Consider the following 17,073-nt stretch of genomic DNA (forward strand, 5'->3'; position numbering starts at 1 on the left):
TTTGCTCTGCCAGGGATGCTCATCCCGAAACATCTGCTCTGGAAAAAGCTGCTGCGCATGCATAACAAGCTGATTTTGCAAGCATTCACCATTCAGCGCCAAATTTTAATCTCCCAAAACCAGCCAAAACCAGGACCCGTCCGCGCCAGAGGGGCTGAGCTGGGGATGTCCCACGCCAATAAATAAAGGAAGGTGAGAACAGGAGCCAGAGGCACCGAGAGCCCCCGGAGAGGAGCAGAGCCCGGAGCCCTCCTGCATCCCTGGAGCTCCCAGAGCAGCCAGGAGCGAGCTTGGGATTGGGTGGGGTGGGGTGGGATGGGATGATGGGATGAGGTGGGATGATGGGATGATGGATGGGATGGGATATTGGGATGGGATGGGATAGGATGATAGGATGGGGTGGGATGATGGGATGATGGATGGCATGGGATATTGGGATGGGATGGGATGGGATGGGATATTGGGATGGGATGGGATGGGCTGGGATGGGGTGGAGGGAGCTTGTCCACAATTCAAACATGCCAGAGGGAGAGAGGGTTTCAAGGCTGAGTTCCTCCCCCTCTGACACCACGGGAGGGTTTGCAGAGGCTCCCCCAGCCCAGGGAGAGCTCAAGCACAGGCAGGGCTTTGCTGGGCGCTGCGGGAGGATTAAAGCAAAGCAAGCAGGAGGCTCGTCCAGCGAGAGACCCTTCCTGGCACGGGCCCTGCATTCCATACATTCCTACCTTCTCGCAGGTAAATCTTTGAAGAAGAACTTTTTTTTTTTTTTTTTTTTTTTTTTTTTTGTTTTTTTTTCCCTTTTTTTTTTTTTTTTTTTTTTTAGAAAAGTGCTTTGCTGGGTTCTGCAGGAGGGAGGGGTGTTCACGGTTCGTTTTTCTCTTTTCGAGGGACAGTTTCTCTCCCTGCACACAACGAACCTCCCCTGCTCAAGGAAGTGCTACTTTCAGTCACAAGGTCAGGGTAAACACGTTTTTCAAATGTAAAGCAGTTTCAACTGTTTAAAGCACAACCATAGGGATGCGAGGAAAAAGAAAACAAAAAAAACCAAGCACTTAGCAAGAATTAAATAAAGCATGTAATAAATATGAATCATAAACTTCTGTACACGGGAGCAAGGGGTTGGGGTTTTTTCTTTTTTTTTTTTTAATCATTTAAGCAATATAAAAAAAAGTTTTTTTCTGTTTTGCTTTTGTTTTCAGTGCATCTTCTTCCTCTTTAAAATGCTTAACCCTTTCCTTTCTGCATCTCTCAGGCCCAGGATTACGCACACCTAAATGGCAAAAAAGACAAGGTCTAATAAACCCCCTTTCCAAAAAACTCTAAAAAAATATTCACAGCCTCAAACAGTTTTGTACATTTCAAGCAACAAAAGGTATAGAAAAAGGCACAAGTAACTGCATACATGTGGAGATAATACCAGACTGGGACAAAGAAAACCAGGAATTTTCCATGGGTTTGGTCATTCACTAGAGTGCTTCTTATGATTATACTAAAGGAAATAGTGTTGAAAATGTCTGTTGATTTTACAGAGGAAGCCTAAAGGTGGAACAGCTGGCGGAGGCCTAAGTACTTCCCACGTTTTCATCCACCTTTTTGTGAGTTTGACCTAAATCGGAGTGCTCTGGGTGTGGGCTGCTCCCGCCGGGCTCTCCGGAGAGGTTCCTGGGGCGCAGGGCCTGGGGGTGGCCAGGGGGGGCTTCTGAGGGGCTGTCCCTGGCCAGCGAGGGGACGGCTGAGATGAAAGTGCAGGCTGGTTCCGAAAGGGTGCTCGAGCTGCCCGATTGCTGCTTGCCCGTGGCTTTGGAGGGTTCCTCCCCGCTGGCCGAGGGCTCCGCAGAGGGCTCCTGGGGGGTGCTGGGGCTGCCTGGGGACACCGAGGGCCGCGGCTGCTCCGCCAGGCTGGGCTCGGCCTCCGCCGCAGGCCTGTGCTCCTCCTGCTCCTGCTGGAGCTCGCTAGTCCTCATCTTCTCCTCTGAGAAGCCACCACCCGCCGGCTCCGGGCTCAGGGTGTACTTGGAGACCTTGGCCACGGGGGACACGGATGCCGATGACGGCTCTGGAGGGCTTTGGGGCTCCCCGTCCCTCGTGGCGGCACGGCTGAGCTGGGCGAGGCCGCTGGCTGCGGTGAAGTGTCCGGCTTGGAGGGACAGCACGGGGCCGGGCACCAGGCTGGCGTGGGAGCTGGGCCTGGCCTGCACCATCTGGATGCCCCCGATGGGGATCATGGGGTACGGGGTCCTGGCGAGCTGCTGCGAGTGCAGCGGGAGGTGGCTGAAGACATTCTCCTCCCCTCGGCCCGGAGCGTGGAGGTCGTGAGGGGCCTGCAGGGGCCGGGGGCACGCGGGCGGCGGGGTGCCGGGGGAGCAGGGCGGGCTGCGGGGTTCCATCTTCTGTGCCGGGGGGAAAAGAAGAGCTGGGTCAGTGTTACACACCGGGATGGCCTCAGCAGCAGCAAGGCTCGCTGCAAGGACTGGGGTTTGGGTTTTATTTGGGTTTGAGGGAGGTCAGTCGAGTGAGGGAGATGTGGAGCCCCAGACCTTGAAGGTGAGGAGCAGCAAAACCCACAGCATTTCCCTTCTGGGACAAACATGCCCATGGTGTGTTTGGGCACAGATCCAGAGATTTGGCTTAGGCCTGGATCATTATAAAATCAGAGAATTATTTGGTTGGAAGGGACCTTTAAAGGCCATTATGTCCAACCCCTGCTGTGGGCAGGGACATCTTTAACTAGACCATGTATCTCCCAGCCCGATCCAACCTGGCCTTGGACACTTCCAGGGATCCCCCTGGGCAACCTGTGCCAGGACCTTCCCACCCTCTGAGTAAAGAATTTCCTCCTTAGCTCTAGTCTGGATCTCCCCTCTTTTAGTTTAAAACCATCACCCCTACTCTCAGAGCTGCCTCTGAAACACTGGCAGAGCTGCCAGCGTTTGCTGCCAGCTGAGCTGCTTGGGATCCCTGTCAGTGCAAGGGGTTCCTGAGAGCCCAGAATAAATTTTATATTTATTTATTTATTTATTCATTTTCACTGTGCTTTCCTGAAGCAGGATTGCATCCTTACAGCAGCTGAGTGCAGGGATGCCTCCAGTGAGAGGCAGCATCAACTCCAGCACACCCAGCAGTGGGTCCCCACCACCACCCTCATGGGGTGCTCTGTGCAAATCAAGGGTTCAGACCCTACATTTTACCTTTTCCTCTTTCTCTCTCGGTGCTTCCCATAGTTTCCTAACGTACATCATGGAGAGATATGTGGCTAAACAGAAATGGATTAATTAGTGATGAGGTTATTACTAAATCCCTATACAGGACTCCCAAGAAGAGGAAGCAACAGAAACTGAAATAAGCTTTCAATTAAGATGGGGTTGGAGATAAAATGTGAGGATCCACTGGAGGGCACATTTTTTTGTAGGATTATGGTGATTAATTCCCTGATCCTGTGAGCTGGATCTCTGAAGAGACAGCAGAGGAAAGCAGCAAAAGAGAACAGGAAAGAGAAAAAGGAAGAACCACCAAAGGTAGTGCGTGCTGGGTCAGCAGTGACAAGCCCAGTCACTGCTAAATGTCATTTATCCACAGGAAGTTGTGTCTAAATCACTTCAGGGATGCTGGGAAACCCCAAACAAATATTTCAGTGGTGCAACAATCACCACGGGGAGAGACTGCCCTAAGCAAGGGCCAGTGGGAAGGGAGATGGTCGTGGCGAGACTTGGCAGCGAGCCTGACACTGGAACTGAGCTAAGATCATCTTCAAGCTCTGTTTAGCCCTGATAAACCCTCCTCTGGTCTTCCTGTCTCTTGTGGCCTTACCAGGAATGTTAATTTTGCAATGAAAACCCAGCTGTCCATCATGCTGATAAAGGGGAATTTTTCCATTTAGGTATTTGCTGGTGCTTTGGAGACACAGAGAGAAGTAACAGTGGTGGCTCTGGGTGCAGAAAAGGAGCAGGAAAACGAAGCCAAAAGATAAATGTGACCAAAGGAGCTGAAAGGTGGGAATGGCAGACAAGCAGGGCTTAAGACATTGTCTCCTACTGTGGATTTGGGAGCTGAAGGGATTTGCTCCAAGCAGAGGCAGCAGGAAGTTATCCTGACAGAAGAGTTGAAGGATGAGGGTTGGGAGCCCTGGGATTCACCACAAGAAGTGAATTGACAGGAAAGGGAAACGGCATTAAAGGGAGCCAAAGTTTGGCCCTAAAGTAAAGGAGAGTCTCGGAGAAGGTGAGACAAAGACTCAGAGTGGAAAGGAGCAGGAAGGAGATACCGCAGGACAGAAGGTTAGCATGGGCATGGGAGGAAGGTCTGGAGAAGCCCTGGCTCAGCATCTGGGATGGCAGGGGTTCTGTAAAGGCCTCTCTCTCTCCCCAGTGCAGCCCCTGAGGGCTGGATTCTCTCCCCACAGCGAGGGGATGTTCGTCAGCACAACTGACAGCAGAGCCAGCACTCCAGCAGGAATGGGAAATATTCCCCCAAACCCCCCATCAATCTGCCTGCCTGCAGCCCTGGGAGAAACAGGCAATTTCCCTTTACCCACAGGATTTGATTTGTCCAGCAGAGAGATTAAATCATGTTCTGGACCCAGTGGGAAACCCCTCTCTGTGCTGAAGAGAGATGGAGTGAGAGCTGTCCAAACAAACATTTCTCAGCAGCTCATCCAGCAGAGCTGGCTCTGGGTGGACACAGGGCTCAGCCAGGGCTGGCTCAGGTCACTGACCACTGGGAAGTGGTCGCAGCTCCACCCCAGCCAGGGAAACCTCAGGGATGGGAATGAAATTCCCAGGAACAAGAAGGCTCTTAGTGACAATTAATCATTAAGAGGTTGTCCTTGCTGATTGTCCCAGCAGGACTGGCTGGCTCAGGAGTGGGAATAACCCCTTGGAGAAGGGATAACTTTATTTCTCTCCAACTGAGAAGGGCAGGACCCAAATGGGTGCAAAACCCACTGCTGTCCCCCGTCCCTGTTCTCTGGGTCACCTGTGACAGTGGTCACTGGGTCCCTGTGCACTCCTGTATCACAGCCTTCACCAAAAACCATGTCAGAGACCACCCTGTGGGAACCAGAGGGCAGCAGGGCACTGGACTTACCAGCTTGGACTCGTAGAGCTGTAAGTTTTTGCCAAAGAACCTGTGAGGTAGAGGCATTGAAGAGAATATCCCGGGCTGGGCTTGATATGAGCTTGGAACTTTGTCCTCTGCTGATTTGCTAGTGCCAGGCGAGTCCTCTTTGCCAGGGGGTGGATACCTGGCCAGCTCCAAGCAGCCTGGAGACAAGACTTTCTTCAGGGAGAAGTACCTCAGGGACGCCATCTCTCTGCTGGGCGACGAGTGCCTGGCAGGGGCCACTTCTCCTTCTGGGGGGAGTGATGTCCTGGGGGACAGCTCCCTCCGGGGGGACAGGTGCCTGCTGGGCGCCAGCTCGAGCCTTGGGGACACACATCTCAGGGGAGACGCCTCCCTCCGGGGAGAGGGGCGCTGGCAGGGGGACAGCCCCCTCCCTGGGGACAGGCACCTCAGGGAGGACAGCTCTGCCGTGGGGGAGAAGCGCTTGGGGGACGTTTCGTTTTTGGTCAGTAAGTGCTTCCTCGCTATCATTGGTCTGCTGCTGCCACCTCCTCTGCCACAGTCCTGGCTCGGGGACCACCTTTTCCTCGGGGAGGTGTCTTTGGAGGTCGACAGGTCCATGAGCAAGGACATCTGTGGCCTGGTGACAGACTCTCTCTCAGCAGGAGCCAAGTGCTCGGTGGAGGTCAAAGCTGGTCTGTGGAGGCTCAGGAAGCTGTGGCACACAGCAATGTCACTGCTGTCTGCTGACCACTTGCTCTCCAGCCCTGAGGAGGAGGAGGAGGCCTGCTGGCCTTCCCCTGCTTTCGGGGTGCTGGAAGCAGCTTCTTGAGCTGCGGATGTTTCGGTGCCTTCCTCTGGAGAAGACGGGGAGCCCCCTGAGGAGCGCAGCAGGAGGGTGCCGTGTTTGCCTTCTGGCAGCTTCGGCGCTGGCTCGTCTTGGCTCTCCTCTTCCTCCTCGTCTTCCTCGTCCTCGTTGTCGTCATCGTCGTCAGATTCCTCGAGGTCTGAAAACTGGTGTTCCTCGATGGGCTCAGATCCCTCCCGCCCCTCAGAGTCCTGGAAAAGGTCTTCACTGGTTCCTGGAGGCAAACACAGAACAAAGAGTAGAAAACACAGGTTCAGGGGCTATTTCTGTGCTAAATCTGCTCACAGAACACATGTGAGGGGCTATTTTTGTGTTAAATGTGCTCACCAAACACATGTAAAGGGCTATTTTTGTGCTAAATCTGCTCATAGAACACATGTGAGGGGCTATTTTTGTGTCAAATCTGCTCACAGAACACTTGTAAGGGCTATTTCTGTGTTAAATCTGCACACCAAACACATGTGAGGGGCTATTTCTGTGTTAAATCTGCTCATAGAACACATGTTCAGGGTCTATTTTTGTGCTAAATCTGCTCACAAGCTCTAGGGGCACCAGAGGAGAGAGGATCTGGCTGCTCCTAGGTCTGATCATCTCCTGCTTTGAGCTGCAGCTCTGCCCTCTCTGCCAGCTCCACTGCTGATGATCCCAGCAGATCCCAGTGAATCCCACTCTACCCCAGTTCCAGCTCCAGCTCTGTCAGCACACGCAGCCCTCAGTCCCTGCTGGGAACCTGCCACCCTCTTTATTTACTCTAAAATGCAAAAAAACCCCTTTAATAGATGAGAACAGCAGCACCGTCACCCTTCAGTGGGGTTTGATGATTATTTGTCACAATAAATATCCACAGCTGCACTAGTTCCATGTGTTGGGCCTTTTCCTGCCCGGATTTCATGACAGATAAACATCAGCAAGGCAGGACTTTTGCTCAAAATCAAACAGCAGTGTTGAAGGAACCTCTGTGGATTTCCCTAGGTAGGATAAATTCCAGCTGATTTTTCAGGGCAGATGGTTTGGGGCTTTGTAAATCAAAGCTTGTAGGCAGTGAGGATGATAAAAAAGCAAATTCAGGATTTTAAATATTCCTGCAGGTTAAAACACGTCTCTCTGCTGCCTGAAGGGCCAGCAGGAGCTTTCTGAGCTGGGTACCGAGCTGTCAATGCTCAGAGAAAAATCTGCTCCTCCCCTGGCGGGTGTGCAGAGCTGCTGGCAGCAGTGACAGCCCGGCCCGGACAGGTCCGCCGGGGACAGCCACTGGATGTCACTGCAGCTCAGCAGAACGCACCGCCGGGCCCTGCTCCGGACGGGCTGGCAATGCCACTGTGCCCAGACAGGGGCCCAGAGCTGTGGGGCACCGCTCGGGGCCTGGCAGCAGAGCCCGGACACTGCCGTGACACCTGCGTGTGACACCTGACACCTGTGTGCGACATCTGTGTGTGACACCCGCGTGTGACACCTGACACCTGTGTGTGACACCTGTGTGTGACAGCTGTGTGAGACCTCTGTGTGTCACCTGACACCTGTGTGATATCTGTGTGACACCTGTGTGTGACATCTGTGTGTGACATCTGACACCTGTGTGTGACACCTGACATCTGTGTGCGACATCTGTGTGTGACACCTGTGTGACACCTGTGTTTGATCACTGTGAGACATCTGTGTGACCCCTGTGTGTGACACCTGACCCCTGTGTGTGACCCCTGTGTGTGACACCTGTGTGTGACACCTGTGTGTGACAGATCTCAGCCCTGCCAGCCCCCTGGGGCCGGCCCGGGACGCTGCTCCTGCTGTGCCAGCTGGCACCGTCCCCATTCGGAGCTGCCACTGCCAGCAGGGAACCAAAGGCAGCCGAGCTGGGCCACCCCTGTCCCCAGCAGCCAAGGTGGCTCCCGAGGGACATGGCCACACAGCGCCAAGTCCCCGTGAGGGACTAAAAGCCCGATTCGGTTTCTTTGGAATGCCAGGGCCTTCAGGAAGCACTTGGCATTCCCAGTGCTGCGGATCTCCCATGGCCGATGAGCCAGCCCAGAGTCTGATGTGTGGAAGTGAACAAACTGCACAGCTTTGTGAAGGTGGTAAAGCTGGTGTGCTCATGCAGCGCTGGACACGTGTGGGACCACTCCCCTTTGTCACCATGATATTTTCTGAGAAATCCCTTTGCTGGGATTCTTTCTCCTGAGAAGCTGAGAAGCCTCAGAGGAAAAGAAAAACAATAATTATGTGCTGCTGTGGAATGCAACAGGTGCATCTTTGATTGGTCCGTGTTGGTTGTTTCTAATTAATGGCCAATCTCAGTCAGCTGGCCCGGACTCTCTGAGAGTCACAAGCTTTTGTTATCATTCTATTCCTTTCCATTCCAGCCTTCTGATGGATCCTTTCTCTCTATTCTTTTTAGTATAGTTTTAGTATAGCAATATAATATAATATAATTAATATAATATAATATAATTAATATAATATAATATAATTAATATAATATAATATAATTAATATAATATAATATAATTAATATAATATAATATAATTAATATAATATAATATAATTAATATAATATAATATAATTAATATAATATAATATAATTAATATAATATAATATATCAGCCTTCTGAAAGACAGAGTCAAGATTCTCAACTCTTCCCTGGTCCTGGGACCCTCTAACACAACCATAGCCCTTAAATGACATGCATGCCTCTGGGAACTCCAGATCCTTTTTTATCTCCCTTACTGATCCATATGCATGGAATTTCACGACAGGTTCCTACATATTCATTGTACTGATTTTGGTTACATTTGCAGCTGGGTTTTTATCAGAAAGAACTCCTGGGTCACCCTGCCCTGTCTCCCGCAGTCTCTCTGTCTGGTTTGGAGTTCAAGGGGCCCTCCCTTATCTCTGTCCTTTGGCGGAAGCCATTTCTTCGAGCACAGGTTTATTTGGGAACAGGCAGTCAGACCAAACAGCTGTGTTTGCAAGATACAGACTTAATTCAAACATGTACATTTCACCTAAATCAAAATGGATTTCTACTCCAGAAAATTTCCACTCTCTCACGTGCGTCCGGTGCTGTAATAAACACACCGGCTTTGTAACTTTCACAACAGTTGTGGAGTTTGTTTGCTTCCACAAATCATCTGCCTGAAGCTGGGAATGGAAAGGAGCAGCAGCCCCTGAGGCACAGCCATCCCAGCAGCTCTCCTATTGGATTTGCGGGGTACCCCCATGAAGGGAGGAATGATGAATTTGATTCCATGTTCTCAGAAGGTTAATTTATTATTTTATGATATTATATTAAATATATAATATATAGGTCCCTGCATATTATTTTATGATACTATATTATATTAAAGAATTCTATACTTAACTATACTAAAGAATACAGAAAGGATACTTATAGAATGTTAAAAAGATAATAATGAAAACTCATTACTTTCTCCAGCACCTTGACACAGCTTGACCCTGACTGGCCAATGAGTCAAAATAATTCACATCAGAATCCAATCAAACAATCACTTGTGAGTAAACAATCTCCAAACACATTCCAAAGGAGCAAAACACAGGAGAAGCAAATGAGATAAGAATTGTTTTCCTTTTTCTCAGAGGCTTCTCAGCTTCCCAGGAGAAAATCCTGGGCGAAGGGATTTTTCAGAGAATGGGAATGCCACACTCTCCCTGCGGAGGGATTCTGGATTGTGAAATCCTCCACGGTGACGGGGCTGCTGGGCCTGGGCTGTTTGCAAACCCCCAGAGGAACTGAGCTCAGAACAAATATTATTCCAAACTCCCAGCTGCAGGCTGAGCTGTGCAGATTTCCTGCTTGGAACAGGAATGCATTTCACTGGCAGAGCTGGGAGCCAGCCCCTGACGCTGGTTTTGGGGTTGGGGACAGAGAGGAGCTGTGCCTGGGCATGGTCCTCTCCTTTCTTTGCCCCAGCTGGGACAGAGGAATCCCTGTGACTAGAAATGCCAAATTTGCCCCAGTCAGGGGTCAGGAGCAAAGGGAAAGTGAAGACAGCCCCAAACTGGGGAGCTGTTTGCATTTGCCACCATAAATTCCAGCGAGGGAAACATCCCAGAGAGTCCTGGGACAGCCCCAGGGAATTGCTTTGGCCTCCTGACACGATCCCTGCAGGCAGGGACAGAGCTCAGACCTGAGCCAGGCTTCCAAAATTCATCCTGCTGAGCTCACGGGGAGAGAATGGGCAGGGCAGGGATGGATGGAGGGAGGGAGGAAGGAGAAAGGGAATTAGTGGGAACGTGTCCTGCTGACAGCTTTGTCTGAGGTTGCCTCTCATTCCATGTGTGTTATTTATTCTCCCCAGCTGGTACCACCCCATCGAGCCCAGCCCAGGCAGGAGTGAGGAATTATACTCCAATCTCCTTTTATAGTAACACCCCTTGCTTTCTGCTGTCCCTTAAATAGAAATACAAACAATCAAGTGAAATACAACCCCGGTTTAAAATAATCCAGGGAGTTTTAGGAACTGCTGCTCCCTCCCCGCCTGCCCCCAGAGGAAAGCACAGCAACCTTCCTGTGCTGCTTTGTGTCACGTGGAAATTGGAGCCTTTTTGATTATTATTATTTAATTAAAACAGCCGTTTAGTTCTTGTTCTGAGCCTCTTTGCAAGGAAGAGAGAGGACACAGGGGAGGGTTCCTTGCAGCCCCTCACCCTGAGAGCAGGGGCTGTGATCACAGCTGGGGTCTCGAATTTCTCATGCACCTTTCTGCCATTCCTGGGTTATTTTCTCATCCATCCAAACAACTCCAACCATTAGAGGCCAAAATCCCATTTTCTGCCTATCTCCTTGGCTGCTGTATTTAACATTGACATTTGTGAGCAATGGGCCTCTCTGCTCGGGGAGCAGAATATTCCCATTGCCAGCAGAAGTCCAGTGTGGCTTTACTAGGTGGGGGGGAAGCTGGGGGAAGGAAAGGAAATCTCCTGTGACCCCATTCCTGCCAAGGACATCTCTGTGTACCCCCTGAACTAACCCACAGGGCAATGGGAATGGGAATGGGAATGGGAATGGGAATGGGAAATGGAAATGGGAATGGGAATGGGAATGGGAATGGGAATGGAAATGGGAAATGGGAATGGGAATGGGAAGTGAGAATGGGAATGGGAAATGGGAGGCTCCCCTGTGTGACACTCTGGGGACTTCCTGTGATTCCAAACCCAGCCAGAGTGCTGGCACAAGGTCCAGAGAGCCCAGCACAGCCAGGGCAGCTCTGCCTCTGAGAGAGCTCCCGGAGCAGGGGGTGAAACAGCCCTGCAGCCTCTGGCAGGGGGGACAATGGATTCACGGATGTCACACTGCCAATGTGTCACTGCCGCTGTGTGACTGCCCATGTGTCACTGCTGCTGTGAGACACTGCTCATGTGTGACACTGCCTGTGTGTGACACTGCCTGTGTGTGACACTGCCCCTGTGACACTGTCCCTGTGTGACACTGCCCATGTGAGACACTGCTAATGTGTGACACTGCTGCTGTGTGACACTGCTGCTATGTGACACTGTCCAAGAGTGACACTGTCCCTGTGTGACACTGCCCCTGTGTGACACTGCTAATGTGTTACACTGCTGCTGTGTGACACTGGCCGAGAGTGACAGTGTCTCTGTGTGTCACTGCCTGTGTGTGACACAGCCCGTGTGTGACACTGCCTGTGTGACACTGCCTGTGCGACACTGCCCCTGTGTGACACTGCCTGTGTGACACTGTCCCTGTGTGACATGGCCCGTGTATGACACTGCCTGTGTGTGACACTGCTGCTGTTGACACTGCCTGTGTGTGACACTGCCTGTGTGACACTGCCTGTGTGACACTGTCCCTGTGTGACACGGCCTGTGTGACACTGCCTGTGTGTGACACTGCCTGTGTGTGACACTGCCCATGAGTGACACTGTCCCTGTGTGTCACTGTCCCTGTGTGACACTGCCTGTGTGACACTGCCCATGAGTGACACTGTCCCTGTGTGTCACTGTCCGTGTGTGGCACTGCCCCTGGCCTCTCCAGACGTGGCAGCCACACCCTGGGCACCAACAGGAGCCTCCTCCTGCCACCCTTCCCCGTGTGTGGGGGCACTGCAGAGCCTGTCCCTGCAGCACCACAACCTGCAGGCAGGCAGAACCAGAGCCTCAAAATAAATCAAAATATCAAAAATCAAAAGTCCTCTAGTGTCACCAGCCCCAGCCAGGGGACCGAGGGGACCCAGGCTCACAGTGGCCCTCCCTTGGACGCAGCTCCCAGCACAGCCCCTCTCTCTCAACAGCCCCTGGAAGGAGCCTGGGGGGCACAAATTGCTCCCCACGTGTGGCAGGGTGGGCTCTGCCCTGGCTGGGTCCTGCCCCTCCCTCAGCACCCCCAGCAGCTCTGGAAAGGAAAGGTTGGTTTTACCTTCCTCGGCTTCCAGATCCACCAGTGAAGATACCAACACGCCCAGCTCCTGACATTTTTTGCTGTGGGCCTTTGACTTCATGTGTTTAGTCAGATTCCCTGAAAAGAAGCAGAAAATCCATTTTACTCAAATATGCCTCCTTTCCCCCACTTCTTTTCCCCTTTTTTTTTTCCTTTTTTTTCTCTTTTTCTTCAGATTTTTTCTTTTTTCTTTTTTTTTTTTTTTTTCCCTTTTGCACACTCAGCAGTCACAAATCAAAACCCTCTCTTAACCAGACAAAGGTCCCTGAGTGTCCCCGAGCCCCTGCCCAGTGCAAATCCCCGGTGACACAAGGCCAGGTCCCCCCTTCCCTCCCTCTGCTGCTGCCCCGGGGTGCAGGACAAGGAGCTGGCAGGGCGTGGGACCTTTCAGGGCTTGTACAGCCTGGAAAAACTGCTGGGGCACACTTTTGGGGCTGGGGGAAGAAAAGGCCCGGGCTGCTTTCAGCTCTGAGGATGCAGCAAATTAAAAATGGGAGGAAAGCAGGGATGGGAAACACATCCCAGCATGGCATCATCCTCATCATCATCCTCCAACTTCATCCCAACAGCCCCACCTGCCCAGAGGGGAGAACATCCTCAGCACCAGAGGGCAGAGGGGTTCTACCCTGGAAATGTTCCAAAAACAGGTGGATGTGGCACTTGGGGACATGGGGCAGTGGTGGTGGCCTTGGCAGTGCTGGGAAAGGGCTGGGCTGGATGATCTTGGAGGGCTTTTCCAGCTTTAATGGTTTTATGATTCTGTGACAAAATGGGGATTTGAGCTGCCAGCCAAAGGGGAAATCCCTACATTCCCATTTTCCCCCGGAAGAATGGCTCAGGTGCTCTGGAAATGTTCCAAAAACACATGGATGTGGCACTTGGGGACGCAGGGCTTTTCCAGCTTCAATGATTTTATGGATTTACAATAAAATGAGGGTTTGAGCTGCCAACAAGAGGGGAAACCCTACATTTCCCCACCATTTTTCCCCCAAAAAGAAGGGCTCAGGTTCTCTGGAATGCACCACAGGGCTGGGCCAGCTCAGCTCCTCGAGCAGGAGGAGCCTTGGACACCCTCTGGAACTCAGAACCTCCTAATGAGGCTTCCTCAGGGCCAGGATGGGATGTGGGGTCACTGGGGCTGCTCTGGGATAACTCAGAGGGCACCTCTCTAATTCTGCCTCCCAAATTACAGGCAGGTTAATTAGGCACTAATTAACCCCACTTACAGGCCAGGGAAATGCTGAACAAAGGGAGGCATTGGCTGGAGGGGGGAAAGTAGGCAAGAAAATGAAGGGTAGCAGAATTAAAGCAAAAATGTCCCATTTTCCCTTTTCCTCTCTAAAGCTCTTCCTAAAATCCCAGACTGGGACTGGGAGAGATCTTAAAGTCCATCCAGCCCCATGGGCAGGGACACCTCCCACTGTCCCAGGGCGCTCCAAGCTCCATCCAACCTGGCCTTGGGCACTGCCAGGGATTTGTGGGAGGGGATGATGAGGAGGAACCTGGGCCCTGCTGAAGGAGTGTTTGAATTTCCCATCCCCTGCTGTGCCCTCAGCCTGAGGGCACTGAGGAGCACCAGGCTTGGTTTTCTCACCAAACAATTAAAGAAAAAAAAAAAAAAAAGGAAAACCAGTATTCTCTCACTTTATTACAACCTCCAGGGAGGGCTGAGGTTGTGCAGTGCAAAGTCCCAGTCCCTGAGCTGGGGGAGCACAGGGGGCCTCTCTGAGCCTCTCCTGCTGCTGCTCTGGGTATCAGGGATAAAAAAGCCACTATTCACTGGAGCAGAGCATTACCCGTGGTGCCCTTGCCTCTCAGAGAGTGCCACAACCACCCAGCTGCCACCTTGATTTCTCCTTAGCCCATGAATTATTTATTTCAGCCCATTTAATACAAAATGGAGCAGCTCCAGCAGGAAACACCACGAGAGACAAAGGCTGACTCTGTGTTCCTGTGTATGTGGCACCCAACCTGGACGTGGATACAGGGATGTTTAATAACTTGAATGCAGCAAAACAGCTCCAAACAAGAGAGACTGATTCTTTTTAAGCCTCATGTTTAACTGCCCTGAGCCTCCTGGTCAGGACACTCAGGTGTGAGGATGGGGCCAGCCTGGCTCAGCTCCCTGCTCCAAACCCGAGCCTTTTTCCCCACCCAAAGCAGAGGTTTTGTTGTGGCCCCAAACCCACCCCGTGAGCCAGGAGCGTGTTCTCACAGACACCTCTGCTCCCAGTGAATCACCATGGCCTGAAAATGAAAAAAAACCCCATCCACAGTCCCAGCTGTGGCCTCATGGAGCTGGAATTTCATGTTGGAAATGAGAAGCAGCAAGAGCACAGACTGAGTCAGTGTGCTGCCTGTCCAGCCCCCTCCTCCCAGCCAGCACTGCCCCATCCCTGCTCAGCCAAAATCCTGCCTGGAGCCCCTCCAAGGGCAGCAAACACAAAACCAGCAGTGCCTGCTGTGAGCAGGGGCTTTGTGGGGATCCAGCTGAGTGGAGAGGGGACATCCCCAGGTGTTCTGGTGCCCCCAAACCAGCCCATAAATCCTCTGTGCCACCAACAGCCAGCCCTGGAAACACCAGGAGGGAGACCCAGCCCAGGAGGGAGCAGCAGGAATTCCCGAGGAGAGGAGAGGGAGCTGCTCAGTGCCAGGCTTTGCTCTCAGGTCCTCAGTGGTGCTCTGAGGCCACCGTGGCCACCTTGGGTGTCCCAAGACCACTGTGGCCACCTCGGGTGTCCCAAGGCCAGCTGGCTGGACACACCAGTGTGTCCCTGTGCAGCTGCAGGACCTGCAGGGCTCCCAGAGCCCTCCTGTCCCTCTGCTGGGGCTCAGCAGCTGCTGGGGTTGACAGGATGTGCCAGGAGCCACCAGTGTCACCTGCTGTCCTGTTTTCTGTCGCTGGGCAGGGCAGTGTGTGGCTGCTGCCCTTCTTTCCTAGCCCAGGTACTGCCAGCCCCCAGTGCCAACAAATTCACCCCAAACCCCAAAGGACCAACTCATCCCAAGCTTTGTTTCTTTCCCCTCCAACTCCTTTTCCCTCTGCTCTGTCTCTCCCTTCCTCCCCCAGGTAAAGCTGCTGGCCAAGATCCTCTTGCAAAGCTCTGGGTGCACATTTTGTTGGAGAAATCCCAACAAAATAGGGATGCTGCATCCTTGCAGGGAAGGGAGGCTCAGCAGGACAGATCCTGCAATTAAAAGCTGGAGGCTCCTTTCCCTGGGCTGAGAAGCTGAGTGATCATCCTGGGAGCAATCTGCAGGACAAGGATATTTATCTGATCAGGGCTCTTCTTCCAGTTTGTGTTTTTTTAGACCCCTTAATTAACGCTGGCAGGATTAAAGGCTCGGCAGATTTCCAGTAAAATCAACACCATTTTGCCTAACTGGGAGCTGGATCTCAATCCTACCAGGGAAGATTCACAGCTACTTGTTGCCTTGCAGAATTCTGGCTCCCAAGTTAAAAAAAAAAAAAAAAAAAAAAAAAAAAAAAAAAAAAAAAAAAAAAAAAAAAAAACAAAAAAAAACCACACAGCATTGCTTCCTTGGAAACCGTGGAAAAACATCTTTGAGGGAGCAAGAGAGAGCAGCAGGGAGCTGGATTTAAATAGCAGAGGAATTTCACTGAACCCTAAGCAGGTAAGTGCTCCTTATTGGGGATTGTTTACCAAAAAGCTCCCAGATTTGAAACCAACTGGCTATATTTAAAAAATCCCTCAGGAATTCCTGGGAATGGTGAGCCCACAGGAGGAGCAGGGGCAGTGTGAGCACAGCTCCCATTACGCCTGCCCAGAACTATGTGCTCCAGCTGCCTCAGCTCTGCCCATGCTGGGAGGTCTTACTGGGACTTAGAGCAGCTTAAACGCCTGGGTTGTTTGGGGAAAGTTGTGACTGGAGCCTTCTAAAAGCACCTAAAGCAGCTTAATAGGGACTAGAAGTGATTTCCCAGTTAAATTTCATGAGGGAAATTAATTTTTCTTTTTTTATGGAAGAGCCATTATCGTATTTTTAAGGAGTTAAAGCAGAACGTAGGGAGCTGAAGCACTGAGATTCCTGGGAAAATGATCCTGTATGTGCTGGGGATGATCCTTTCTATTTCTGCTGTTAAATCTGATCAATTCAGCAACAACAACAACAACAACGAAAAAAGAAGAAAAATCCAAAAAATGAGCGAGTGCAGGAGGCAGCACTGTGACACAAACAGCCAGAGCTTCACAGGATTAACAATTGTCACATTCCTCTTTGGAAAGCACTTGCAAGGAGAGCAGCAGCTCCCCTGGAGAGGAGAAGGCTCCAGGGAGAGCTCAGAGCCCTTGCAGGGCCTGAAGGGGCTCCAGGAGAGCTGCAGAGGGACTGGGGACAAGGATGGAGGGACAGGACCCAGGGAATGGCTCCCACTGCCAGAGGGCAGGGCTGGATGGGATCTTGGCAATTGGGAATTGTTCCCTGGCAGGCTGGGGAGGGGCTGGGCTGGAATTGCCAGAGCAGCTGTGGCTGCCCCTGGATCCCTGGCAGTGCCCAAGGCCAGGCTGGACATTGGGGCTGGGAGCACCTGGGACAGGGGGAGGTGTCCCTGGGGTGGCACCGGATGGAATTTCATGTCCCTCCCAACCCAAACCATTCTGGATTCTGTGATTTTGCTGGGGGATGCCCTCACACAGAGAACCAGCCATAACTGATACTCTGTGTCCCAAAGAAATCCTTGAAACAGGTTTTATGTTTGAAAAAGGATTTAAAT

The 17,073-nt window shown here is 51.7% G+C and overlaps 1 protein-coding gene across 4 annotated transcripts in view; it reads right to left on the reverse strand.

The window, feature by feature from the left end:
* Window positions 1-432: 432 nt before the first annotated feature.
* Window positions 433-17,073, reverse strand: part of HIVEP3 (HIVEP zinc finger 3) — a 251,827-nt gene continuing 235,186 nt past the window's right edge. For 3 of the 4 annotated variants that reach the window (XM_041417531.1, XM_041417530.1, XM_041417529.1), the window contains 3 exons: window positions 12,318-12,416; window positions 5,083-6,140; window positions 433-2,390 (listed from right to left, as the gene is read on the reverse strand). In XM_041417531.1, coding sequence (XP_041273465.1) covers window positions 1,563-2,390; window positions 5,083-6,140; window positions 12,318-12,416 — 1,985 coding nt within the window. In that variant the 3' untranslated portion in view covers window positions 433-1,562. Of the gene's footprint in view, window positions 2,391-3,188; window positions 3,254-5,082; window positions 6,141-12,317; window positions 12,417-17,073 lie in introns of all 4 variants that reach the window. The other variant, XM_041417532.1, reaches the window with a different exon arrangement.

The sequence above is a fragment of the Onychostruthus taczanowskii genome, unplaced genomic scaffold (genome assembly GCF_017590055.1).
Source record: "Onychostruthus taczanowskii isolate IOZ18803 unplaced genomic scaffold, ASM1759005v1 scaffold56, whole genome shotgun sequence".
NCBI lineage: Eukaryota > Metazoa > Chordata > Aves > Passeriformes > Passeridae > Onychostruthus > Onychostruthus taczanowskii.